This window comes from Trichoderma evansii, assembly GCF_050947405.1.
Source record: "Trichoderma evansii strain SZMC 28006 chromosome Unknown GGI43scaffold_40, whole genome shotgun sequence".
In the NCBI taxonomy this organism is placed as follows: Eukaryota; Fungi; Ascomycota; class Sordariomycetes; order Hypocreales; family Hypocreaceae; genus Trichoderma; species Trichoderma evansii.
In genome coordinates this window covers 1-25,350 of record NW_028145166.1, presented here as the reverse complement: position 1 = coordinate 25,350, position 25,350 = coordinate 1, and the positions used below count along the sequence as shown (strand labels likewise).

At 38.4% G+C, this 25,350-nt stretch overlaps 10 protein-coding genes across 10 annotated transcripts; 5 read left to right on the top strand and 5 right to left on the bottom strand.

Moving 5' to 3' along the window:
• Window positions 1-1,004: 1,004 nt before the first annotated feature.
• On the top strand, window positions 1,005-4,984 carry GGI43DRAFT_388841 (carbohydrate esterase family 3 protein; the record flags this gene model as incomplete). The annotated part of the gene is made up of 19 exons (XM_083204118.1): window positions 1,005-1,395; window positions 1,455-1,492; window positions 1,588-1,965; window positions 2,027-2,299; window positions 2,379-2,502; window positions 2,575-2,594; window positions 2,680-2,695; window positions 2,767-2,837; window positions 2,927-3,173; window positions 3,244-3,259; window positions 3,331-3,412; window positions 3,480-3,666; window positions 3,731-3,990; window positions 4,134-4,151; window positions 4,206-4,255; window positions 4,307-4,622; window positions 4,700-4,765; window positions 4,840-4,900; window positions 4,959-4,984. The coding sequence occupies 19 exons, from the start codon at window positions 1,005-1,007 to the stop codon at window positions 4,982-4,984; spliced, it is 2,640 nt and encodes an 879-aa protein (XP_083055246.1).
• A 784-nt stretch (window positions 4,985-5,768) lies between these two features.
• On the bottom strand, window positions 5,769-6,167 carry GGI43DRAFT_388840 (uncharacterized protein; the record flags this gene model as incomplete). Its single annotated transcript, XM_083204117.1, has 1 exon — window positions 5,769-6,167. The coding sequence occupies one exon, from the start codon at window positions 6,165-6,167 to the stop codon at window positions 5,769-5,771; it is 399 nt and encodes a 132-aa protein (XP_083055245.1).
• Window positions 6,168-12,835: 6,668 nt separating this feature from the next.
• On the top strand, window positions 12,836-13,684 carry GGI43DRAFT_418828 (cupin domain-containing protein). The gene has a single exon (XM_083207588.1). The coding sequence runs from the start codon at window positions 13,038-13,040 to the stop codon at window positions 13,605-13,607; it is 570 nt and encodes a 189-aa protein (XP_083055244.1). The 5' UTR covers window positions 12,836-13,037; the 3' UTR covers window positions 13,608-13,684.
• A 98-nt stretch (window positions 13,685-13,782) lies between these two features.
• Window positions 13,783-15,821, bottom strand: GGI43DRAFT_418827 (Zn(II)2Cys6 transcription factor domain-containing protein). Its single transcript, XM_083207587.1, is given in 3 exon segments — window positions 13,783-15,394; window positions 15,484-15,486; window positions 15,504-15,821. The coding sequence occupies 3 exon segments, from the start codon at window positions 15,583-15,585 to the stop codon at window positions 13,920-13,922; spliced, it is 1,560 nt and encodes a 519-aa protein (XP_083055243.1). The 5' UTR covers window positions 15,586-15,821; the 3' UTR covers window positions 13,783-13,919.
• Window positions 15,822-16,303: 482 nt separating this feature from the next.
• On the bottom strand, window positions 16,304-17,335 carry GGI43DRAFT_432314 (amidohydrolase family protein; the record flags this gene model as incomplete). Its single annotated transcript, XM_083209548.1, has 2 exons — window positions 16,304-17,217; window positions 17,278-17,335. The coding sequence occupies 2 exons, from the start codon at window positions 17,333-17,335 to the stop codon at window positions 16,304-16,306; spliced, it is 972 nt and encodes a 323-aa protein (XP_083055242.1).
• Window positions 17,336-17,931: 596 nt separating this feature from the next.
• GGI43DRAFT_432312 (flavin-containing monooxygenase) lies at window positions 17,932-19,401 on the top strand (the record flags this gene model as incomplete). The annotated part of the gene is made up of 1 exon (XM_083209547.1): window positions 17,932-19,401. The coding sequence occupies one exon, from the start codon at window positions 17,932-17,934 to the stop codon at window positions 19,399-19,401; it is 1,470 nt and encodes a 489-aa protein (XP_083055241.1).
• Window positions 19,402-19,836: 435 nt separating this feature from the next.
• Window positions 19,837-21,419, bottom strand: GGI43DRAFT_418826 (SMP-30/gluconolactonase/LRE family protein). Its single transcript, XM_083207586.1, has one exon. The coding sequence runs from the start codon at window positions 21,026-21,028 to the stop codon at window positions 20,003-20,005; it is 1,026 nt and encodes a 341-aa protein (XP_083055240.1). The 5' UTR covers window positions 21,029-21,419; the 3' UTR covers window positions 19,837-20,002.
• A 236-nt stretch (window positions 21,420-21,655) lies between these two features.
• Window positions 21,656-22,806, bottom strand: GGI43DRAFT_432310 (NAD-dependent 15-hydroxyprostaglandin dehydrogenase; the record flags this gene model as incomplete). Its single annotated transcript, XM_083209546.1, has 3 exons — window positions 21,656-22,042; window positions 22,101-22,702; window positions 22,755-22,806. The coding sequence occupies 3 exons, from the start codon at window positions 22,804-22,806 to the stop codon at window positions 21,764-21,766; spliced, it is 933 nt and encodes a 310-aa protein (XP_083055239.1). The 3' UTR covers window positions 21,656-21,763.
• Window positions 22,807-23,669: 863 nt separating this feature from the next.
• Window positions 23,670-24,236, top strand: GGI43DRAFT_302599 (Zn(II)2Cys6 transcription factor domain-containing protein). The gene has a single exon (XM_083201564.1). It carries the CDS (start codon window positions 23,746-23,748, stop codon window positions 24,055-24,057), a length of 312 nt encoding a protein of 103 aa, XP_083055238.1. The 5' UTR covers window positions 23,670-23,745; the 3' UTR covers window positions 24,058-24,236.
• GGI43DRAFT_302594 (fungal specific transcription factor domain-containing protein) lies at window positions 24,188-25,101 on the top strand. The gene has a single exon (XM_083201563.1). The coding sequence runs from the start codon at window positions 24,317-24,319 to the stop codon at window positions 25,019-25,021; it is 705 nt and encodes a 234-aa protein (XP_083055237.1). The 5' UTR covers window positions 24,188-24,316; the 3' UTR covers window positions 25,022-25,101.
• The last annotated feature ends 249 nt before the right edge of the window (window positions 25,102-25,350 follow it).

Here is a 25,350-nt window from a genome sequence, read left to right as displayed (position 1 = left end):
GAGCTTTGTCACCTTAACATATCACCCGCCATTTACAACCGCAATCGACTGCATTTCTACTTGTATTTATGTCAATGTCAAATCCTATTCATAATTTATAATTAAATATCGTCTTCAGACTGTTCTTCGAACTGTTCAATAGCAAAAGTCAGATACCGCAATACCATCATCCATGCCAGATTATCAGAACGTAAGTACTGTGAGTTGCTTAGAATATTTCCAGCAAACAATCCGAGCATCCTAGCTGCTACTTAGGGCCCTCAAGGCTGTCGCCCGCTCTTTTAACTATTAATACTTACCAAAGCCTACTTAAGTTAAAGTTACAGGGGTTTTGTAATAGTTATTTTTTATTTTATATATACAATCAAGCATTAATAAAGATAGATAGAATCATCCCTAGACGTCACCAAAATCTCTTTTGTCGCTATCTGCCCCTTCTATAACCTCCATTTATAAGCCTTGTCTTCAACAAGTTATTTTACTATAACTGCCTATAGAACAATACAGTAGGGCTAAACACAGCTTTTTATTACACTGCTATTATAGCTTATTTAAAATAATATTACTGCACCTACAAAGGAAATCTCTATCTCTAATATAACTTAAAATAAATTTATTTTTATTTACATTATTATACTTCCAGGTAGGCTTAGTTTATATCCAACTACTGTACCCCTGCCCTTTTTAAGTAGGTGCCTAAAAGCTTGGGTTACATTGATGGAATAGTACTAACAAGGGCTGTTAGCATCCGCACCAATGCTAACTTTATTATAAGCGTATCCATGCATATCCAAGCGTATTCCTGCATGCCGTTACTATTCTAAGATGTAATCAGTTTCCCTTTTTAATTAAGTAGTGTTTACAGGGTACCACAAAGCTCGATCAGACACACCGTGATCAGTCGAGCAGACAATATAAAGCACCAACGGCTCGGGGTGATGGCGTAACAAAATATCTTCAATAATAAATGCCGAATCTTGTATCTTTTGCAACAGGCCCCATCCATGGCGCTCAGATTGCATGTTTGCTCGGTGCTCTTGGTTCTCCAATTCATCTCTGTTCTGCCCACTCCGGTCAGCGCACAAGGCGTCATATCGCCATGGAAGGATACAGCGACAGGTTTCGGACCAGATGTCGGCCTCGCCAGGACTTGGAATGCCTCCTTTCCGCTGTCTGAAGGCATGGCGTCTTCAGCAACCAACAACAGCGGTGATACTGGCAGCGACGGTGGCAAAAACACAGGCATTGACCTCAGCCGCAGAGCTGCCAAGGACTTCTGGCTTAGAGTTATGCCGCTGGGTGCCTCTATCACGCAGGGAGTACATTCATCGGAAGACAACGGCTATAGAAAGTGGATAAGAGAGCAGCTGCGGTGGCAGGGTTGGCAAGTAAACAGTGAGGAATCCATGGTCCCAACTGACGTGAATAAAATTACTAATTTATGCTGGCTACAGTGGTTGGATCAGGGCAGACGGGGACAATGAAAGACAGGGTGCGCCTTGACCTAGGATAAGAGGCCCTACTCATCCTCCTCCCCCGCTGCTCTTGCCGCTCACTATGGCACGAGCATGCTGACTGTGCCTATAGGACCACGAAGGACATCCCGGCTGGGTTATTACTGAAGGTGGAGGGTATAATGGCGTACAGCAAGCCTGGGACGCCGCAAAGTGGATGAAGCCCAACCTGGTCCTGCTCAACGTTGGTACCAACGACTGCAGTTTCAATATTGACCTGCCCGGTGCCGGGGCTCGAATGCAGTCCCTAGTTCAAAGCATCTTCGACGCTGTACCTGGCGTCGTTGTTATCATGTCAACCCTGATTCCGAGCCCTGGTATTACAGACTGCGCTAAAAACCTGAGCGACCAGTTCCGCCAGCTCGTGACCAAGATCCAGAATGGCAGGCTTGGCCGCTATGGATCCAGCGACTATGTTCTCGGACGACCCTATCCACCCCAACGACTTTGGGTATGAGTTCATGGCCTCTGTCTGGTGGGAGGCCATCAATGGAACTTCCTCTGCCCTACAGGCGCCGTTAGATAACGGCCAAGATGACTCTCAGTCAACTTCGACTTGTGCCAAACAAGCAGGTGTTTCACGCGGGCCTATCATCACGCAGAATGGTTCTGGCCACGATGACGGCATATACGTCCACAATTCAACTGGTAAGGGCGTCTTAGTCGACGGCAGGATCCAAAAGCCGACAGCCAAGAACGGGTCTGATGCTATTCCTTCGCATATTTTCTTTGCCCAACTGACCAATATCAATGGTGTCGACCGAAGCGCAGCCCTTGATGACTGGGTAAGCTGCCTCTACCCTCTACGTTTCTAGTCCCAGGCCCATTGTGCCATGTGTTGATCATGCTTGCTAATTGCAAAAGATTCGTATCTACCACAGGACCGCCACGGATGGTAAGAACGAGTACTGGTTCCGCGAAAATCTCGGCAACGGCAGTTTTGCGGCATCGGTGATGGATGTTCAGCAGGATTGTGATGGAGGACCGAGTAAGTTGTTTACCAGATCGACTTCGTAGGCTGGTTTTTGCACTCTGCTAATATGGTCTGCTTGCTGATTAGATTATGCCTGGGCCGATTTTGTTCGTGAATCTTTCCCCAAATACTGCGCCTTGAGACTGCTTCCTGTTGTACAATCTTACTAACTACTCTTGTCTCGCGTTCCAGGATAATGATGGACTTGGTGAGATCCTCTATTTTGTTGGACTATCTGCTGAAGTAGGGCTGTGCTAACCATTGATCTGTTTGCCCCAGCGGATTTCTGGTGCATCGGATCAGACACGAAGATAACAGTCTCCCTCAACAAGGGAACAAGACCTCCCACAGTGAGTGAGCTACTTACTAATCCAAAACTAAATAATGCTTCTTCGAGAAGATGCGAGCAGCTGCTGATAGGAGACATATCGGCTATTAGTTCAAGAACATCGGCGTGGTTGTCCCGGCGAGCGGAGACTTTGCAACAGCAGACGTCCGGATTTCTGATATAGACGGTGATGGGAGGGCCGATGTTTGTTTCATCCAAGATAACGGTGACATTGGCTGTTCCAGAAACGGCGGCCAGGGAAGGAATTACTATTGGCAAGGCTTCTCCACCGACAATGGCTTGCGAGACACTGTCTTCACTGGCAAGAACAAGGGCGATAAGAGCGGCGTTCGCCTCAGTATGGGACGCCATTCCCTTTTAATACCCCTGCTTTTATCTCGGATCAAGGACTAACAACTCTTTGGTAGCCGATCTAAACGGAGAGTAGGTTGAGGTTTTATATCGTGAAGCATCTCCTCCCTGCGGGATAGTGTTACTGACTTGGAGCAAACTAGTTTCCGAGACGACTGGATGTGGGTTGGTGATCAAGGAGACGTCAATACGTGGATTAACCAACGTGGATCGGGTGCCGGTATTGTACGCATGGCCCTCATTGCCCCTGGACTTGAAATTCTTTAACTAGCTGAACTAATGAGGAGGATAGGTGCCGAACTGGTCCGCGTCTGGCATCACGCATCTGGGCATGAACACACCAGGCGTACGTGAACAGATCAAGTTCGGCCGGATCTACGGCTCAGGCCGACGAGATTACATATACTTCAAGGAAGAGGACACTTACTATGACATGGTAGTGTGGGAAAATCAAGGCGCCGGAGGGACGAAACTGAAAGGTTTGGAGTGTTACCCCTTTTTGTATGGAGCACGTTAAGTAATAACCCTTGCTCTTTTTTCTAGGCGATGGGGTTTTCTATTGTGACATGACAGGAAGCGGTAGCGATGATTATGTCTGGATCTACATGGATGGGCACGCTGACTCGACTGACTTTTTTGCGAACATCCACGCCGCGCCAGACTGGGGCCATAGTATCTCCATCACGCTGTCTGTCCCAGGTCCGCGTGTGGGCATCCATTTGGCAGACTGGGACGGTGATGGCTTCTGCGACGTGCTTGTGCAGAACCAAGCCACCGGAGCTCTGACCTTGTGGCATAACGATGTATGTACCATCCGGAGGGGATATTAATTTTCCCCTTTTCAGCCTGTCTCCAGCCTTCTGAGCAAGTGCCGTTTCCGGCTCGTGAGACGAAGTCTTAATGCAATATAGAGAAAAGGGGTAAGTACTAACTTATGACAATAAAGTACGATGCAGTCGCCAAGGTGCTCAAATTTAGCAACCAAGGCATGAAGTCAGGGAGTGCTAGCTGTACCTAGGGATGGGGTGTTGGCATCTTCGACCGAGGCGTGCGGCTTGCCGATATTGAGTACGAACAACCCACTGTCCCTCTTGGATCTATAGCTGATAAACATTATAGTGGCGACGCTCGCACAGATATCCTCTGCTTGGAGCCTGATGGACGGATCACGGCTTGGCTGAATACAGCAACCGGACTACAAAATGTTAGCCAGGTCAAGTTCAGTGAAGGTTGGAACCGGGCCAACATCCGCTTCGCGGATGTGGAGGCTTCGGGCCGGGCCGACCTCATCCACGTTGACAAATACACAGGCGCCGCAACATTGTTCAAGAATGACGGGTACCGGCCCAATGACGTTGCCGCAAACGGGGGAAGCTCGTTCCACTGGACTAACCGCGGCGTCGTATACTCACCAATAGACAGGGGGGAGAATATGGTATGTAATCCAACCACGTGCATATAACACACGTGCATATAACCAACGCCACTCTGAACTAATGACTTGCTCCGTAGCACTTTGTTAATTTCGGAGGTCTTGGACGCGCGGATCTTCACCATGTTTGGCCTGATAAGAATAATGTAAGCCGACCAAAACCCGGGAGCTCTGCTATTTCCATCTCACTGTGGAGAGAATCTAACCGAGCGATTGATAGGCCGAGACGTTTTTTAACGAGTGTCCTGGCGGGGGCAGTGAAGGTGACGACGGCCCTATCGGTGAGTTTTTATTCCCTGCATTATTTCCATTGTCTCTAACTAAGAGATATGTGTTCAGTCGATCCGGGACTCCCAGCTTTGTAAATTAGTAACTATTTTAGTTACGAACCAACTATATAAGATCCCTTTGACACGTATATTCAGATACACATTGGTAACAGCAACCAATCAAAGGAAAACTATCCTTTTGGTAGTATATGTACCTAGAGTAAGATGAGACCGTAACTCTAAGGGAGTATTTCATTAAGTATTATAAAACTTACGCTGGTAATAACCATGGAATAGCTTATTATATATAAGATTATTTATTACACTTATTAAATATAGCTTATATATGGTAGTTATTATTAACATTAATTATGTAATTAAGTATACGCTTAAGACTCAACCTGTCTCTTTGGTAATATGAACCTGACTTAGGTTTATTACTTGAAAACTACCCTATGCTTTATAATCTTAATAATAATGCAATAAAGTAAGTTTACTAGGATATATTTAACTATATGTGGGGGTATATATAAGGAACTCCCAAGTACATTCCCAACTTGCCAATAAACTACCAATATACTCTAAATCCCCATGTTTAAATACATGCTGGTCCTTTATCACCTACACACATTCTTGACACGCCTTCGTTAATTATAATAGGGTTTATAGCACCGCCATCAGTTACAATGTACAATTGTCCAGTCCCGCGTGCTCCTTGTCCAAAGGCTACAGCTTTTACCCCAATAACTTCGCTCTCGACTGAAGATGCATTTCCGACAACGACAGAAACAAGGCCAGTCTGTGGATCAGCAAATTCCACACAATTGTTGGAGTAAGCAACGTATACACGACCCTTGCTGTCGAATGTAAAGTCGTCGCATCAGAGATTCTCCACCAGCAGCTCGGCCGTTGCATTAGCATGGGATATACCGGTATTTGTATCAATGGGGACACGGTAAAGTGCAAATTTCGCTTTATTCGTCCAGTAGAGATAGTTGTCGCGGACTTTGATGCCATTGATGCCGATGGGCGTAGAGTTGGCCGGTGCTTGCATTTCCACGTCTTGAGCGGCAAGATTCACCATGCCGGTACAAACGTTGATACTCCAAACGGTACTGGCGCCCATGTCAGCAACCAGTGCATAGTCCTTTGCAGGACAGCCTGGATCCCTTAGAGAAGCCACGCCGTTGAGCAACGTGGCTTCTGTTATGTGCGATGCTTGTCGTATGGCTGCGTCTCGCACGATATTCCCATCAGACTTCGTCTCGAAGGGATTCATATCAACTTCATAAAGGTAGAAAGTGTTGAACAAGGAAGCACTAGTCTGATCTGGCTACGCGGATCTATAGATTTTACATATATAAGAGGTCCTGCTTTTTAACTTCTTATTTAAATAACCAAAACCTTTTAATATAATTAATTTAACCTTATTATTTATTTTTCTTATTAACAGGTTATAAGCCTAGACAGCGCCTTAACTTTAAATTAATTAAAAATAAAAGAAATTATAAAATCTTAAATACCTGCTAATTAAAATTACTAATTTATTATATTAAATATTAACAGACTTTTTTATTATATTAATTATAAATAATAATAATTAATATTATTATTAATAAATATAAAATTTATTTTTTATAATAATTTTTTATTTTAATAAAATAAAAATAAAATAATTTTTTTTTTATTAAATTTTTATTTATTATATATTTTAAATATTTATTTAAAAAAAAATAAAAAACTATTATAACTTTTAACTTTAATTTTTATAGCTAATTATTAAATTAAAATTTATATAAGAAAATTACTTTTTTAAATTAATTATAAATATTAATAAAGCCCTTGTTATATTTTTTAAATTTAATTATAAAAAAAGCTTATATTTTTTTTTTTTAATTTTTAATTTAATATTATTTTTTAAATAATTAATTATTAAAAAATTACTTTATAAGTTTAATTTTAATTAAAATATTTAAAATTTAAAAATTAAAAACCCTAGTTTTAATTTTTATTTTTTACTAGGTTTTAAAAATTGAATTTTAAAAAATAGGCTAGTAATTAAATTATAAGTTTTTTAAAATATTTAAAACTTTTAAATATAAAAAAACTAGGGTTTTAATTAAATTTTTTAAATTATTAAATAATTAAATTACTTAAGAAAAAAAAATTAAAAAAATAATTAAAATTAATAAATTTAAAATTTTTTTAAAAAATTAGTTTTATAATAAAAGTAAAAAAAAAATACTTATAATTTTAAAAAAAAAAAATTATAAGAAAATTATTAAAAATATATAATTATTTTTATATATAATTAATTTATTTTTTTATTTTATAAAATTATAAAAAATAATATTATTTTATTTATTATAATAAATAAATTTTATTAGAATTATAAACTTGTAAGTAATATTATTTTTTAAAATTTAAATTAAAAATATATAATTTTAATTTTTAAAAATTATATTAATATAAAAAACTTTTTTAATTAAATAAAATAATTTAAATAAAAAATTTAAATTTTATTAATAAATTTCTTATAAAATTTAAAAATAATTATTAAAGTTTTTTTTTATTTTTTATTAGTTTAATTAATTATTATTAGAAAAATTTAATTTTATAATAATAAAAAAAGTAATTACTTATAATAAAATAATTAAGTTAGTATAATAAAAAAAATTATTATAAAAATAATAAAATATTAATATTATATTTATAAGTATAAAATAATATTTTTATTATTAATACTATTATAAAATAAAATATATAAAAAATAAGTATTTTTATTTATATTTAAAATTTTAAATTAAAATTATAAAAAAAAGTAAAAAAAAAAAACTTAAAGTTATAATATAAAAAATACTTATAAAAAATAATAAAAAAAAAATATTATATTAGTTTTTTTATAAAATATAAAATTAATAAATTATATATTTATAAATAAGTTTTTTTTAATTAAAGTTTAATTTAAATACTTATAAGTAATAAAAGTTATAATTTAAAAAATAAATTTATTTATAACTTTTATTTTAAATAATAATACTTTTAATTATATTATTTACTTAAAAATTTATTTTTAAATTTATTTTAAAATAAATAAGATATTAATAATAGGAATTAAAAAAATAAGATTAATATTAAAAAGCTTTAAAAATTATTTTTTAAAAACAGTTATAAATAAAAAAATTTAAAACTTTTATTTTAATAAAATATTTTATATTTTAAATATTAAATTTATTTTATATTAATTTTTTATTTAAATAAAATAAAATATATTATAATAATTTAAAATAAAAAGATTATTATTATAAAAAAAGTAATACTATTATTTATAATTATATTTTAATATAAAATATATTTTATAAACTTATTAAAACTTAATTTTATAATTTTTAAAATTAAAAATTTAAAACTATAAATTTAATATAATAATTTTAAATATTTAAATAAAAAAAAAATAAAATAATTAATAAAAATATTTATTAAAATAAAATTTATTACTTTTAATATAACTTATAAAATATATACTAATAAAAAATAAAAAAAATAATTATATACAAGCTTAATTAAAAAAAAAATAAAATTATTAAAAAGTTTATATATAAATATTATAAAACTTTTTTTTATTTATAAATATAATAAAAGTAAGTATTAAATAATTTTTTTTAATAATTATATTTAAATAAGCTAGGTTTTTTTATTTAAATAAAAATTATATTTTTTTTATATTTTTAAATAATTATTTAATAATTTAAAAATATTTACCTGGTTTTATTAGTTTTTATAATTTAATTTAAATAAAAAGAATATAAGTTAAGTATTACAAGTTTATTACTTTAATAAAAAAATAAAAATTATTTATATTAATATAAATTAATACTAGTAAAATAAAATAATAAAAGTATTTTATAAAGTTTTTTTAAAAAAAATAATTTTAATTATAATTAATAAAAGAATAAATTAAAAGTAATAGTTATATATTTTTAAAATAGTAAATTATTTATAAATAATTTTATTAAACTTAAACTTATTTATTATATTTTATAAAATATAATATAAAAAAAAACTAGATTTTTTATATTTTTAAATATTTAAATTAAAAAAATAATAATAAAAAATAAGAAAATATAACCCTGGGTTATATTATATTAACTTATTAATTATTAAAAAAATTAAAATTATATAATAATATAAAATAATATTATTAAAGTTTTATTAAATATTATATTTTAAAAAAACTTTTAAGGTTTAGAAATAATAAAAATAAAGATAACTAGAAAACACTTATTACCTTTACTATTATATAATCCTGAGAAGAGTTATAATACAGTGGAATTAAATAACTTAGCTAAGGCTTTATAACTTTTTACAAGGATAACTAGAGTTATATAAAAACTTACTTTTGCTATATTACTAATTAATAAGAATTCTAAGATATATTACAGTGCTATTATATTTAATAAATAGGAATACTAGTTTAAAGCTATAATAAATAAAATATAATCTCTTATTAAAAATAAAATATAAGAACTAGCTAAATTATTATATAAGAAAATAACTTTCCAGGGTAAATAAATATATAAAATAAAAAAAAACACTAAAAATATAATAATTTAATATAAAACCTGTTATATAATAAAAAAATTTCCTTAGAAGAAAAGAATTAATTACTATAAGACTTTTATTTTAATAGTAAAGTTTATAAGTTATAAAATACTTTTTATACTTATAATATTAAAAAATCTAAAAATTAAATAAATAAATATAAAAATTACTTTTTTATATAAAAAAATAAATAAAAAATTATATATTAAATAAATAAAAGAATTTAATAATTAATCTAGGAAATTTTATTATTTAAATAAAACTTTATATAAATTAAAATAAATATTAAAAATTTAATATTAAATACTTATAATATTCTTTTAAAAAATAAGTCTAGAATATATTTCTGCGAATAAAAAAATTTTTATAAAATTAAATGTAATTATAATAATTTATATAAATAATTTACTGCTTTTTAAGTTAAATAAAATATAAATATAAAAAATTAAAGATAAATTTAATAAGAAGTTTTATATAATTAATTTTAAAGCTTATAAATATTACCTAGGTTTTATTATTTAAAAAAATTAACCTAGAAAATAAATTAATTTTTAATAAAGAAATTATATTTAAAAAATATTATAATAATATAAAATAATAAATTATAACTTATTAAAAACTTTAATATAATTAAATAAATTAAAAATAAATAATAATTTAAATATAATAAAAAAAAAAATTAACTTATATAAAATAATTAAGTTTTTTAATATAAGTAATATTAAATATTAAATTTAATATTATTTTTTTAATTTTTTTTTATAATTATTTTATTAGTAATTTAAAATTATTATATAAGTAAATTATTAAAAAAGTATTTTATTATTTTAAAAATATAAAAAATAATAAATTAATTTTTAAAAATTAATTTTTTTTTTATAAAATTATATAAATATTAATTATATTAGTAATAAAATAAGCAAGTATTTAATATAAAATTATATTTTTAACCTGGGTTTTAAAATTATTAATTAATTTTTAAAAAAATAAGCTATTATAATTTTATTAACTTATAAAATTAAATATATAATTTAAATTTAAGTAAAAAAAAAAGTTATTTAATTATAAAAACTTATTATAATTTTTATACTTATTTTATAACTTATAATTATATTAATAATTATTTTTATAAATAATTAAAAAGCTTAGTTTTTAATTAAAAATTTTAAATATTATAATTATATTAAATATATTAATATTTAATATTATTAAATTTAAAAAAAAATTAAAAATTAAAATATTAAGCTTTTATATATACCTTTAACTAATAATATAATAAATAAAATAATAAAACTATTACTAGTAAAAGCTTATTATAAGTTTAAAAAAGTAATTAAAGTTAAATAGCTGTAATTTAATAATTTAAGTTATTTATTAAATTAAATAAAAGTTAAGACTTTTAATTAACTTACCTTACACTTTTATTATTAAGCTTACCTTATACTTATCCTTATTTTAACTTTTTAATTATTAAAAGTTATAATGAAAAGTAATTTAAAAAGAGGTGTAAAAAACTTATTTATATTATTAACTTGTAGTTAGCTTAAGTAAGAGTGTTAAATAAGGAAGTATTAGTTTAATCTGGCTACGCGGATCTTATAAATTTTATATATATAAGAGGTCCTGCCTCCTGACTTCTTATCTAGATAACCAAGACCTTTTAATATAATTAATTCAACCCTATTATTCATCTTTCCTATTGACAGAAAGAGCCCTTCACCCCAGTATAGGTAGGATAAGTGGTAAAATTCCCCGTTGCAACGTAAAAGACAACGTGGCCATTTTCGCTTATTCTGAGACAACCACCCACTCCCTCAAATTGCTTGACGAGAATTGGTGCAGTTGTATTCGAAGGATCGATTTGCCATAATTGGGCATATGGAGACGCGATAGTTACGAGAATTTGTCCATTGCTGCGCACAGCCAGATTTTCAACATTGTGTTGTGTTGGGTAGTGATATATCTGGTGCACCGCAGTGTCGTGAGGGACAGAAACATGGGCTATTGCCAAGCAGAAGAGGCCCATGGCCAGAAATAATCGCAAAGGTTTAAAAGACATATTCAATGTATGCAATACAATGTGATTGCAGAGTGAAAGCTTTGTGGAAGTATGCTGTTGAGTACAATGTAAAAGACATGCCGTCTATAGTGATGGTTATATATCTCATTACAATATTATAGGAAGTATATTTTATCTCTTCAAGTAGACCGGTTTGGATCGGATAGCTGATGCTGCTTGGGCGACTGGACATGCCGTTGTACACGTGGCAACCCACGGAGGAATCAGACGCGTCACAGACATTCAAGCTTGCAAAAGAAGGGCCCCGGTCCACCGAGACCTAGCCTAGTCGGCGTTCAAGAGTCCGATAACACTCCCCGTCGGCACCCATCAATAGACATCCACATACGTAACTCAAGGAAAATCCTCCGTTGCAGGTGTAATAGTTATTTCAATATTGGTTTCCGCTGTACGACAAGAAACACAGTTGTTAAAGAGATATTGCAACGAATAGTTATAGTTTCCCTGGTCAATCGAACTATTTTGATATAGAAGCTTTAATCTATTATAGAATATTAACCCTAACCCATTACTAGCGGGGTTTAGCATTAGCAGCTTGTACTCCGTATACTATCGCTATAGGTATAATACATAGGCATTCTTTATTTAGTATCCATCCTCAGAGATTTAGTATCCAAAAAGAGAGGAAGTTTTGTTGCTTATAGCTACTACAAGTAAAACTACAAGTCTCGCAAAGTATATACTCTTTAACTAACTCTAACTTACTCTTTATTACAGGTATACTAGGTGTGCTATGAATCTTAACCATTAACGCTAACTTACCCACTAAACTTAACTTACTCAATAATTTAATTAATATATGCTGTAATGTAAGTAGGTGCCGCAACTTAAAAGATAAGCGCTGTAATGTAGCGGATAAGTGCTATAACTTAGTGAGTATGCGCTGTAATTTAGTACTTAAATATTATATGTACTGTAGTAAAGTTATGGAGTGGAGTGCTTTAAGTTACAGTACCTTTCGTTTTACACGGCCCCCTTTTTTGGATACTAAATCTCTTAGCATGAATACCGGATAAAGCATCCCAATATATAATACAAAGAAAGATACTCTGTACTAACAAAGAAAATATTTAATAATCAAGAAAAAAAAACATTACGGAACTTCTGACTAAGCGCCATGGTTTTTACTCAAGCTAATCTTTGCGCTAACAGTGTTGTATTAATCCCAAATGAGTATTGGAGAGCGAGCGAGCCAATAAAAAGAAAATCCGTCAGCTGATACCAAGTAATCTTACGCAGTAACTTATACTTGTGTTGGTAGAACAATAATACTGTTTATCAAAGTTGTGTCTTTTCAATATATCCCTGGCACAAGGCGTTTTTAGATGGAGCCGGGAACACCGCCGACTTAATAATTTGTAAAAGAAAAATGTGTATAAATACCGCTGGTGCATCACCTACTCTTTGGTAGAGACGCCAAACTTTATAAAACATCTATACTCAAAGAGAGCTATTTATCATTCCGTCATGAGCTTTATAACTGATTCAGGTTCTTCACCGGCTCCGATCTGCTTATCCCCTCCACGGCGTGTTATTACTACTCATAATGCAGATGGGAAAGCTGTTATTAGCGAAGATCTTTCCGAGAGCCCTCCGCGGATTGACATTCCTGGCATGAACTTTTACTTATGTTACACCTTGAACCAAGCCCCAGGCGTCCTACAGAACAATCAAGACCTGAAAGAGTACCAAGATCGACTCCCACATAATGTGGGTCTCAGCATTCCTGGCGGGACTTTACTCCGAGTTGTTGATTTTTTACCTGGAGAGTCAGAAGGACCAATGCACAGAACAAAAACTATTGATTTTGGAGTTATTATCGAAGGGGAGCTGCAATTAATTCTGGATAGTGGAGAGAGTACTGTGTTGAAACGAGGAGATATCCTTGTTCAGCGAGGGACAATCCATTCGTGGAAAAACAACAGCACCACTGAGGTTGCTCGGGGATTTTTCGTCTTAGTAGACGCATATTTGCCAACAGTGAATGGGATAAAGTTGGCTGAAGAAGTGCCCATTGAGGAACTGAAAAGTGTATAGTTGAAGAAGTCAAGCATTGGAATTGTATCTGGTGAATGAGGATGTGGATTGCCAGTTAATTCTAGCAGATATCTTAACTTTGAACATATATTACTACATACATAGTTGAATTGTATTGGTGTTCAATTAGTTTCTATGTTATACTTCAAATAGAATCAGCTTTGTTGGATGCGAATTTTAGTTGGGTTGATGTGGTCGCTATTCAAGAGAGGCTTGGGGTCCAAATCTCTCAGTGATGGTCTTAATTTGCAGACATGCATTTTTACCAGAAAATGCTCGGCTACAATTCAATTTAGTTTACATCTTGAAACTCTATTTGACATGCCCATAGCAATTTGCTTCACCTCCCCACTTGCGTAACGTCTGGCAGCTGCACTGTTTTTCCGTATCTGATTTCAGCATCATCAAAGTCTGTTTGGCATCCCACGGCCCTTCTCGTTGCTTTGTTTCTTGTAAAATTTTCATTGCCCTTTTCTTGTCCCGAGGGTGGATGCTATACACATACACCCAATACATTGGACCAACTATTGAGGTTTCAAGGCTGATATTCGGCGGTGGCCAGCCTAAAGAAGTATGCACAGCGTGCATCTCCTCACCATATGCAATCATCTTACATATAATTTCCTTCTGAAAGTTCGATGAATGCGCCACAATACCATGTTCTTCGGGGGGTATAGGCATGAGTTCAATTACTGCCAAGATGCATGCAATATGAAGCATGTCCATGCAAAGACTATAATACTCCCAAGTTCCTTTCCTTGGTGATGATGGACTTGACATATATGCTTGCAGGCTTAAGTCCATAAAACGACCTCGTTGTCGAAGCGAAGCTAGTTCCTGGTGAACATGACTTGTTCCCCAGAATGCGGGTTGATGTCTGAAACTTTGCCACTGCCAGTCGCGAGACATGACCTCACTGGCTAACTGAATCCTTGCCTCGTGGCCTTCCGCAACGTTTCTGATGGTCTTGGTTTGAGTGGCGGTGGTATTGGCCGAAGGTTTCCCATACAGCTTGCTTCCTAATGTCATTGGAACCTCCGATGAAAAGCAGTGCATGCACAGCTCACAGTTCCGAAATTGCAAGACGATGTCCCATAAGTCCTGGCTGGATAGAATAGCGTTCTTTCCCTTATGGCGACGCATAGCCGAGGCGTAGTTGCGTAAGTTCTCCAGGTCGACGGATGATTTAATGATTTGTATTCCGTTTTTGAGATGACTTATGGCCGCTACATGGTTTAAGCGGAGAGTTTCCAGATAAATATATGCGAGGCAACATATTAGAACGATAGAGATATCATGAGTGTAGCGCTGCTTTGAAATATCTTGTCGCAAGGCTGAGATAGACTTATTGTATTGCTGAAGTACAAATGTTTCAATCCCATCTTTCGTGCCTCGTGGTATTGAGGCTATATCGGCCACCTTGTATAAGTGGTAAGCGGCGCCAACTGCTACAACAGCGTGGCGTACTGCCTCATACTCATGGCTAAGCTGGGGTGCGAGTTGGGTCCAGAACGATGTAACGCAACATATGTGCAAAGCTACACCGGCTTCTGTTGCACGTCTGCAGGTGTAAAAGAAGTTCTTTTCTGTTTCAGTTCCCAATAGGCTATTCTGTAGTGTTGGTGGTATACCCAAATCGTTGGAAGCTCTTGCTACGCTTTTTTGTCGAGCTATACCCGATCCGCTGATGACTCGAATTGTTAAATCATATCCATCGCAAACTCTACCAGTGGACAGACACTTGTTGCAACTTTTTTTTCCTTCATCGCACTTGACGCGTCGGATTCTGCCATCCCATTAGCACGACGAAAGCTCCTCTCTTGATCGAAACCTACCGACTGTCAAGTGAATTAGCAACCAACACACAACACGGAATGACCCAAACATGTACTTACCACGTAATACAGCCCGTTCTTACTTTGCTTCTGACAGCTCTTTTTGTTGTGGTCTCTCCCGGTAGATCCTCTGACTGCACCATTTTATTTGCAGTCTATTTTGAGACCTGTCAATCTTTGAATGGTAGATAAGAATCTACGTTAACCCCCTTTTCAGGGCTAGCGACAATTCCGCAACAGGATGGTTGGTGATTTGGTCGAATTAGTATGCGCACAGTGTCCACATCACTCACAATGATGCAATCTAGATGGAGAAGACGGATGCACCTACTTAGGCAATATTGTTGCTTGATTTCTCCAAGTTTATCGCAGGTGAAGGTTAATCGAGACATGTGGTGTACTCCGTCGCTTTCCTCAACCTTACCTTTGTTTATGACTAAGGCATGCAGTAGAATTTGTGGCGCTAGCGTCTAGCTAGTATAAGCAAGAGTGGTCCAATTCTAATTGGTCCGCTCGCTCTTATAACTACTTTTGGGACTTAGCCATGGCTAGCGACGGCATTTTCGAGAGTGGCACTCCGAAATGTCACAAACTCAAGCTCTACTTTATGGTATCACAGCACTGTTATTTACACACCGATTACGTTTAATAAGTTATCTTATAATACGTGCTGATCATCGGCACTCCGAACAATGAATACTATGAGCAGATATCCTCAATTGGTAGTATATAATTCCATTGTCTGGTAGCTACGACCGATTAGATTCAACCTAGGATGTAACCTTTTTTACACCATCGGCCGGGGATGGTAATTAAAAACCCCCACTCTGACGTAGAAAATATTTTGTATAACGACACACTTTACGTGCCATTTAATTCAATACTTTGACTCTTCAACCTTGGGAACAATGCTAGAGCATTTTCACGATTCACCTGGGGGGCCAGGGCTGGATCTTGGAATCGGTACGCATCCTGCCGAGATGTGTGGAAGTCAATAATGCCATTATTTGCGTACGGGGTATCGCTGCCGTAGAGTATATGACCAGGCTTGGCGAACTTCTCAAGGATACACAGAACGTTTTCTGTCCCAGCGACGGCTGTGTCATAGTAGAAGTTGCGAGCATCCTCCCAGAATGCTTCGGCGTCTTCTTTAGTTTTGTTTATAACACTGGTCGGGCGGCCGATGAGATATGGCAGGGTACCGCCAGCATGCGATAAGATGATCTTGTATTTCGGGTTGTTACGGACCGTCTTGTTGTGTAACATGTCAATCGCGGTCTGAGTCGTCTCGAAAGGATATCTAATGACCGGCTGTGGTAGGCCGCTGACCTGGGCGGTATCAACTGGGTGGGTAGGGTGAACGAGAATCACGGCAGAGCGGCGATTGAGCTCCGCCCAAATACCCTTGAAGTCCGGATGGCCAAGGTAGTGGTTGCCCTTTCCATAGCGTGTAAACAGGACCACACCATCCGCCTTGAGGACGTCGTAGGCATAGGTGATCTCGTTTAGCGTGAGCTCCTCATCCAGGAGATTTGGCAGTGCAGCAAAGAAGCCATACTGATTTGGCCGCTCATCTCGCAACTTGGCACAAAACTCATTAGCCTGCCGGGCTAGGTTGGCAGATGCCTGGGGATCCTTCAGGATACAGGCTCCTGGGGCCGTGAGGGAAAGAATAGTAGTGGTGATACCGAATTTGTCGTTGACTTTTTGGTCCAGATCAGGTGTCCATTCGGGGATAAACCACCCAGATGGATCACAGCCGGAAACCTCCAAGGCTGTCAACGTATTTGAGGTTAGTGGATAAAGCACGTAGGTTCTAGGGAACGAAACAGTACCTCGACGATAGAAATCTGGGACAAAGTGGTGATGGACATCGATTCTATTGGGACCCATTTTGATCTGAAAAGGTCAAAGTACAAATTGATACTGGTGACAAGCTGAATTTCTTATTGGACGACTCTGGTTTTGCAGGGTATCAATGAGAAAGAGTTTCATTTATAGTCATACAATCTTCAGCTTGAGAGCATCCGCCTAAGAATCTCTCCCCATCAAGATCTTCCCCGCATTGCGGAGGTAAAATCCGGGGAAGACATGTAAGCGCGTAGAATGAAAAACTTGCGTTGTGTAGGAATCAAGGCTTTCCAACCAGAACATGCGAAGTCACTCTGGATCCAACAAACGGGGCAGTGGGCTCCCATCGCCTGGGAGGTACAGTTCGAGTCACAATTTGGGAAACTGTACAACACTCTCCAATGTGTGCTATGATGTCGTGCCCGGGTCTATATCCGGACTGGACCCAAGAGTCGGGACGCAGCCCGGATCCGGATACGGACCCACTTCAGCTCAGGGATTCAGGAATACGGATGAAGGACTCCGGATGTCTCCCGCAAAGTGACATACATACATGTATGTGAGCTATCATGGCAGTACTTTTGATGAACAATTTGCAGTAATCTTTTCAAATTTCTATAACTACGACAACAGACATCATGAAGGAAGGCTCTACTAACCACGTGCACGATGTCATCATCGTGGGTGCTGGCATTTCTGGCATCAGCGCAGCGCATCACATACAGAGAACACTTCCTGATTCCGAGTATCTACTTCTTGAGGGCAGTGATAGTATTGGTGGCACGTGGGACCTGTTCCGCTATCCTGGTATCCGGTCGGACACGGACTTGCATACGTTTGGATTCGGCTGGGAGCCATGGCAAGAGAATCGAGCCATCGCAGATGGTGATGCTATCGCCCGTTATTTGCGAACCACGGCGGAAAAAGATGGAATATACCGCCATATTCGATTTCAGCACCGCGTCATCGCGGCCAACTGGTCATCAGTCTCGGAGCTCTGGACGTTGGAGGTCGAAAACAATGGCCGCCGCGTTGAGCTGTATACCAAGTTTTTGATTCTGGGAACAGGATATTATGACTACCATGAGCCCCTACAGGCTGAGATCCCGGGTCTATCTAGCAATTTTCGTGGCACTATCGTACACCCACAGTTCTGGCCCAAAGATCTTGACTACGCTGACAAGAGGGTGGTTATCATTGGCAGTGGCGCCACTGCCATTACGCTGCTGCCCAACCTAGCCAAAAAGGCAAACCATGTGACGATGCTGCAGCGAAGCCCTACTTACATCATGTCTATCGATAACGCGACGGGTGGTTCATGGATACACAAACTTCTATCTCGGACGTGGGCATTCAAGCTGGATCGCTGGATGTTCATGTGGATGATTATTATCCTGTACAATTTCTGCAAGCTCTTCCCTAAACGCTCTCGAGCTACTTTGGAAGGTGCCGTCGCGAAACAGCTCCCTAAAAGAGTTCCTATGGATCCTCATTTCCGACCACTCTACAAGCCTTGGGACCAGCGTGTCTGTTTCACGCCCAACGGTGACTTCTTTGAGAGTCTCCGAGAGGGGAGGGGGCACATAGAGACAGCCCACATTAAGACGGTGACCTCAGACTCTATAATCCTCGAGAATGGAAAAACACTGGAGGCTGACATGATTGTCACTGCCACGGGCCTAAAATTTTGCATCGGTGGCCATATTAGCGTAACTATGGACGGCGAAGAGATCAACCTCGCTGATCGTTATGCTTGGAACGCAACGATGCTACAAGATGTACCGAACTTGGCCTTTATGATGGGCTACGTCAATGCTTCTTGGACTCTGGGAGTCGAAATTAGCTCCCAGATCATCTGCCGCCTATTACAACACATGCAGAAGAAGCATTATTCCAGCGTCGTTCCGCGTTTGCCCAAAGGATTTCCCATGGATCCTCGGCCGATTTGGGATCTTGATGCGACGTACGTAAAAAAAGCACAGGGGTTCATTCCCCGCTGCGGCAATGTTGGACCCTGGAAAGGACGCACCAATTACTTTGTGGACCTGTGGAAGGCCCGGTATGGCAGCATCACTAAGGACTTAGTCTTCCGAGCAGCGAAGCCGTAATTTATATCAGGCATTTGATACAGGCTTGGCGAATTAATCCTGTTCAAAATAGAGGGCCTCGATATAGATTTCAAGGAAGCTCGTTGATCCGGGGTGAGTGCATATCTTAGAACAAGTAGGAGGCAAAATATGGAAATTTGCAAATACAGGTGGAGATATACTTGAATCAATCTTATTAGGTATCCTGGTTTATTCATAAATATGGATAGATATATATAAATACTCAAATATCTACAATTGTAGTGTAACATGTGTGCAGGGAAAAAACAATCCTGCTCGCACTGAGCGAGGTTATTATCTTTATATGAGATTTACCAATTCTAACCATATGTTACCGTCGAAGGAACACAACTAATAGAAATCTGATGCGATTTGGTATAGGAAATATATTTACGCTGGTTTCTCATTTATGACTCAACCATCCTGCATCACAAGTAGAAGACAATGAAAAATACAGATATATTTTCTTATAGAATTATCCATATACTAAATTCAATCTTCTCCTCAATTACAGCTATATCTCGTTGAAATTTCATTATTAGTAAAGTAACTTTGATGATGATTCTTTACGCTGTAAATGCTCGGGATATCGATCAAGTCCTTACGGCCGCGCCGTGCCCTTTGCAACATCTACTCTCGCATAGCTTACAGTGCATTTGGTCCGTTTGGTTACCATTGCCGTGAAAATGGTCTCCTCATCATCTGGGAACCAATTGGTGAGCAGGAAAAGTGTCCTACCATCGTCTCCGCCTAGAGTACATGCTGTTGCATGACCCTTTACATGGATTTCGTGCGTGATGTTCCCTTGCTGGTCAAGACGGATGAATTTTTCCAGGCCCAACAAGCTCAGCCACATGCCTCCCTCTCCATCCATGCACCCACCGTCGATGCCGATGAGGCCGTGGGCGGTATTGCCGACCTCACCGGTTGGTGAGATTGTAGCGGGAGACCACACCTTTTGGCGGTTGGAGATTTCGCCACCGGCACCAATATCCCACTTGAGCAGGCCGTACCCAAAGGTCTCGGCGCAATATAGCGCCTTTCCATCAGTGCCGATGAACAAAGCGTTGGGAAAGGCGATGTTCTCATCAGCGACTTTGACGGAGCCGTCTGTCTCGATGATGAGAAGCCTGCCCGGCCGTGGCTGCTCGCCGTGTAAGACCCGTGCTCCCGTGTCATCCAGGTGGACACGGCCAGTGCTGTCGATCGCCATGTCGCCGCAGTAGCCGGTCATGACGCCAGACATGTCAGCGTACAGTGTATCTTCACCGGAGGCATCGCGACGGTACAGCTTGGCATCAAACATAGACGACCAAATGAGCGAACCGTCGGGAGCGAAGCACATGCCGTTGGGCTGGTTCTCTACCTCACGGAACACTTTCTTTTCACCCGAAGAAGGGTTTATGGTGTAGATGATACGTCCAGTCATATCACTGATATAGAGGAGGCCGCTGTAATAGCGAGGAGACTCGCCAAACAGGAGTCCATCAGCGAGCTGTGTGTGTTTTAGCTCTTTCGGCTCCATTTCTGTCGCAGTATGATAGATACGATGTGTTTGAGTGTATTGCCCGGAGCTTGTTGGCTGCTTTGCCACACTAGAGGGGGTAGCATGTTGTATTTTATACATGTCCAGATGACTGTATTATAGATCTCCCCGCAACCCCAGCTTTCCTGGTCTGCGGCCCCAGATGAGATGCCTAGACGATAATCGAGATCCTCGGCTTCGCTGCCAGCGGATCACACCCGCCTCGTACTAAGAACCGGGGAGATAGTTATGAACGCTAAGCTCTCACAAACAATAAAATAGTTGAAGTAACTGAAGCTATTGCCGATGCCTTTTTTCATCTGTAAATAAAAGATAATTCGCTGGAACTGGGAGCAGAAATTGATATTTTGTGTTTAATTTGTCGTCTGCCAGTGGGGACTGGCTTTCATGAGAGGTTATCTGACGGGTGTTCGGTTGGACTAGAAGGGGAGTGTTTGGTCTTCTGTTAGTCGCGCTAGCCACCACTTAGTGAAATGATTGGTGCCATTCTATATAGAAGCTTGCGGAGTCGCTTCCGTGGCTTTTCTCGACTCGAACCACCGAATTTTTGGATTCGTACTCTTTTGTCAGCAATTGTCTAGCTTAAATAGGAAAAGGTTAAGCCAGCATTCCATAATGATGGTTACTATCCGTTATGTAAGGTACACCTCTTTCTCACTTATACATCACTATCTGTTCATAGTCAAGAAGGTTTGGGAATTAGAAAGGTGGAATTAACGTTGAAACATGCAATTTAAACTAAGTATTAAATATAGAATTTTGTAAAGTGGTGAAAAACAGAGCAAACCTCATATTGAGCCATATTGTGTAATCTGTCTAAACCTTTAGTCCCTCCTCTATGATTTTCTTCTCCCATTGTCTCGCCGCTCCGGCCTCATACTCTGATATACCTCCATCTTCAATATCTGGCGGAGGGGCATTAAACGCGGGGACTACTCGCGTCCCTCTGGCCGTTGCCTCAAATATCGTCCCATCACCGTATTGTGGATTCTCTAACAGCTCCAACATGGCGTCGGCAATATCCTCCGCGCTGGCTGCAATTTCGTCTGCGCTGATCATGTTACTTTTATCGGGATCATCGCTCCATAGCGGTGTCTAGACAAAAACGTACTATCAGCCATATCTCTCATCTCTTCGGCTGGTATAAACTTACATTGACGGCACCCGGCGCAATAGCTGCCGTGCGAATACCTACCGTGTCTCGCAGACGGCCGAGGCTGCGCACAAAGGCGTGCACGCCGTGTTTGCTGGCAAAGTATAATGGTGATCCAATACCATGCACGTATCCAGCCATGCTGCCAACGACGAGAAGCGAGCCCTGAATACGGCGTGAGGTCCAGTGGGCGATAGCGAGCTGACTGAGCCGGATTGGGTGGGTTAGGTTGACATCTAGCACGGCGTAATGACCCGGCTCACCGTCTGCGCCATCTCGTGAAGGGCTATCTGGATTTGTCGGTGACTTCGGAGGGTTCCAGAAAGAACTCCACCTAGGCTCAAAAATGCCAGCTCCAGGAACGACGATGTCAATATGTGGAAAGGCCGCCTCAGCCGCTCGAGTCAACGCCGACAGCTGAGGCCATGATGTGACATCCGTCTTCTTGAAGAGCGCGACGGGCCTGTCAGCAGATGGCGGTGTCAATGGATCGTGCGGATACTGCTTTAAAAGCTCCTGAGCCTCCAGTCGTAAGCTTATATCTCCAACTAGAACAGAGCAGCCGCGCGACAGAAGCTTTTTTATAAATGCGAGATTGATGCCTGATAATGGTAATTAGTCTGGGCCGTCCAACATAATGGCAAGTGGTTTTACCTGAACCACCGCCGGTGACAATGGCATGTCTGCCTGCTACAGAGAGCGCCATGGTATTACTCAGATACACAATGCCCGATATGCTAGACTTTCAGATTTGTTGCCTATTTTGGCTCTCATGTAAGCCTATGACACATACTTATGTGCTAAAGTCCTGGAACCTAGTGACTTATGCTAAATAACAAATATAGGTGCTCTGAACCTTAATGGTGTATTGACTGAGCTTTTGGGTATGTTGAATTGGATATTGTGATAGTAGGTCGGCGTAGATTCCCAAGAGCCAACAGCACTCCGGATGTGCTTCCGGAGGTGAGGCCGGATGTGCTTCCGCTAGCGTCGAGCTAGTTCCAATAACACATAATACAGGACGATTTGGTTCGCACCATAGAATATTTTTGGCCATTAGTGCCAATCTTCCTGTCTGTTCACGAAACATATTTGAGAAACCCTCAAATTGATCATCGTGACCATGAACAGACGACTAGTTTTCGGTTCACCGGATGTGGTCATGATTATATGCGCCCCACATCTTTCTTGTGCTTGTCCAAGATCCTGAGCAAGCAATATCGGAAAACTCTTACATTAGCGGGCTATTTCGCCACGCTTAAGTCAGCTTGTTGCGAAACATTAGTTTAAAAAAAAAAGTAATAAAGGCTCATTAATAAATGGTTCCTCTCTTAGGGGCCATGACGGGGCATTTTAGAAACTCGATTTGAGTTAAATGTATGCAGTACCTACTTTAAAAAAAAAAAAGAATTGTATAAGGCTTCCTCTTAAATTAGGGCCATGCAAACTCCCAAGCATGTAGTCTAGCATGTTATCCGTCAGTGGCTGCCCCATGGGGTATTTTCAGCTGCATGTGCGTAGTCCTAGAGAGTGTGCGGAGAAAGCGGGGCGCACAGCCTGGCGCCGTCAGACCTGGAGTGTCCTTTCACCATGTACTAAACCTGCACCGTACATCATTTAAGCAGGGTACCAGGAACTACGCACAATGAAATCTTGTATCTTAATAATTGCTTGTGAAACTTCCGTAGCAACATTTCACTTGGTTTCGGTGTCATCAAGCAGATACCGTAGGAGCGAGCCAATGGTGTCACAATTGTCGCCGAGGTCTACGGCCGGGTCTCCCGAGCCCGAAGGCATCCGTAAGCGGCGCCGCACTCCGTTGGCCTGTGACGAGTGCAGCGATAGGAAGCGCAAATGTGACGGCGTGAAGCCTGTATGCGGCGCATGCCGCCGACGAAGCATCACAACCTGCGTCTGGAACGAGGAAAGGGTCAGCAAGGGGTGGACCAATAGGTAGCATCTCAGCCCTGTAATCCATTTCTGTACCATTTCTGACAGTCTGACGCAGTTACGTCCAGGAACTCAGGGCTCGGATACGGGAGCTCGAATTGGCACAGAATCAGCTATCAGGACAATCTGCTGACAGCCTTTTATTACCAGAGCTGTCAACGCAGAGGCCCGCCAATGCCAGCCCAGAAATGCCTCAGCCAATGGCGTAGCTCACGAGCCCACCGGCTGATCAGACTACGCAGAACCTGCCAAACTACTACACCAACATGCAGGTTGAATATAGGCCTGCCGTAAATAATGGCTTTTCTGATTCGTCCAACGAGTTTTCGCATTCATTGCGCAGTAAGCCAGATTCTCCAGCCTACCAGAGCGCAGATCCAGATCCTGACGCCGACTCGGATAGCGACGACACTGGTGTTAACGCAATGGGCGTCATAGCTCCCTTGAATAGCATCAGTCGTAGGCGAAACCGGAGACCTTCTGAGTATTTTGGTCCCTCCAGCACTGCGAGCCTGGTAGACAGGGCAAGGAGTGCTATGGGCCAACAGTGCCGCAAACATTGGTCTGTAATGAATAATAGACCATGCTCTCAATGCCAACCTGAGCTGGCTTCTGTCCTAAGCCCATCTTGTGCTTCATCAGTGCGCTCCCATTCACTCAAGACAGATAGTGCGGTATTTGGCATGACTGTTCCGTCACGCGACGAAGCTGACGATCTTGTCAAAAACTACTGGTGTTGGACGCACTCACTCTATCCACTTATCCATAGGCCATCGTTCGAAGAACGATACCGTATGATCTGGTATCCTCAGACTGAGTCGCGCTGTCTTAGCACAGAGGCCCGCGCCTCCGCGCCGGCGAGTCTTTATACCTCCATAGGTGATCGTCTATTCTATTGCATGCTCAATAGTGTTTTTGCTTTAGGTGCCCTCTTTATTAATGATAAGAATGATAGTAAAAGATATTATTAAAGAACTTAATTATCTAGTAATGAAATCAGGGACAAGACTTTATATATATATATATAATTATATAATTTACACAGATAAATTAAACTAGCATTTCTCTTATTTAATATTCCCACTTAAGCTAACTTGTAAATTAAATTTTATATATAAGCCTTTTATATTTTTTTATAACTTATATTTTTTTAATTTATTTTTATATATTTTTTATATATTTTTTATATATAAATTTTAAAATTTATATAAATTTTAAAATAAAAAATTTTAATTTTTATTTAAATTAATAAATTATAATTTATTTAAATTATATTTTTTTAATTTTAATTATTTTTTTA

Bases quoted from the DNA above. Each gene is read 5' to 3' on its own strand.
- GGI43DRAFT_418826 (XM_083207586.1), bottom strand. From the start codon at position 21,028: ATGTATAAAATACAACATGCTACCCCCTCTAGTGTGGCAAAGCAGCCA.
- GGI43DRAFT_418827 (XM_083207587.1), bottom strand. From the start codon at position 15,585: ATGGTGCAGTCAGAGGATCTACCGGGAGAGACCACAACAAAAAGAGCT.
- GGI43DRAFT_418828 (XM_083207588.1), top strand. From the start codon at position 13,038: ATGAGCTTTATAACTGATTCAGGTTCTTCACCGGCTCCGATCTGCTTA.
- GGI43DRAFT_302599 (XM_083201564.1), top strand. From the start codon at position 23,746: ATGAAATCTTGTATCTTAATAATTGCTTGTGAAACTTCCGTAGCAACA.
- GGI43DRAFT_302594 (XM_083201563.1), top strand. From the start codon at position 24,317: ATGCAGGTTGAATATAGGCCTGCCGTAAATAATGGCTTTTCTGATTCG.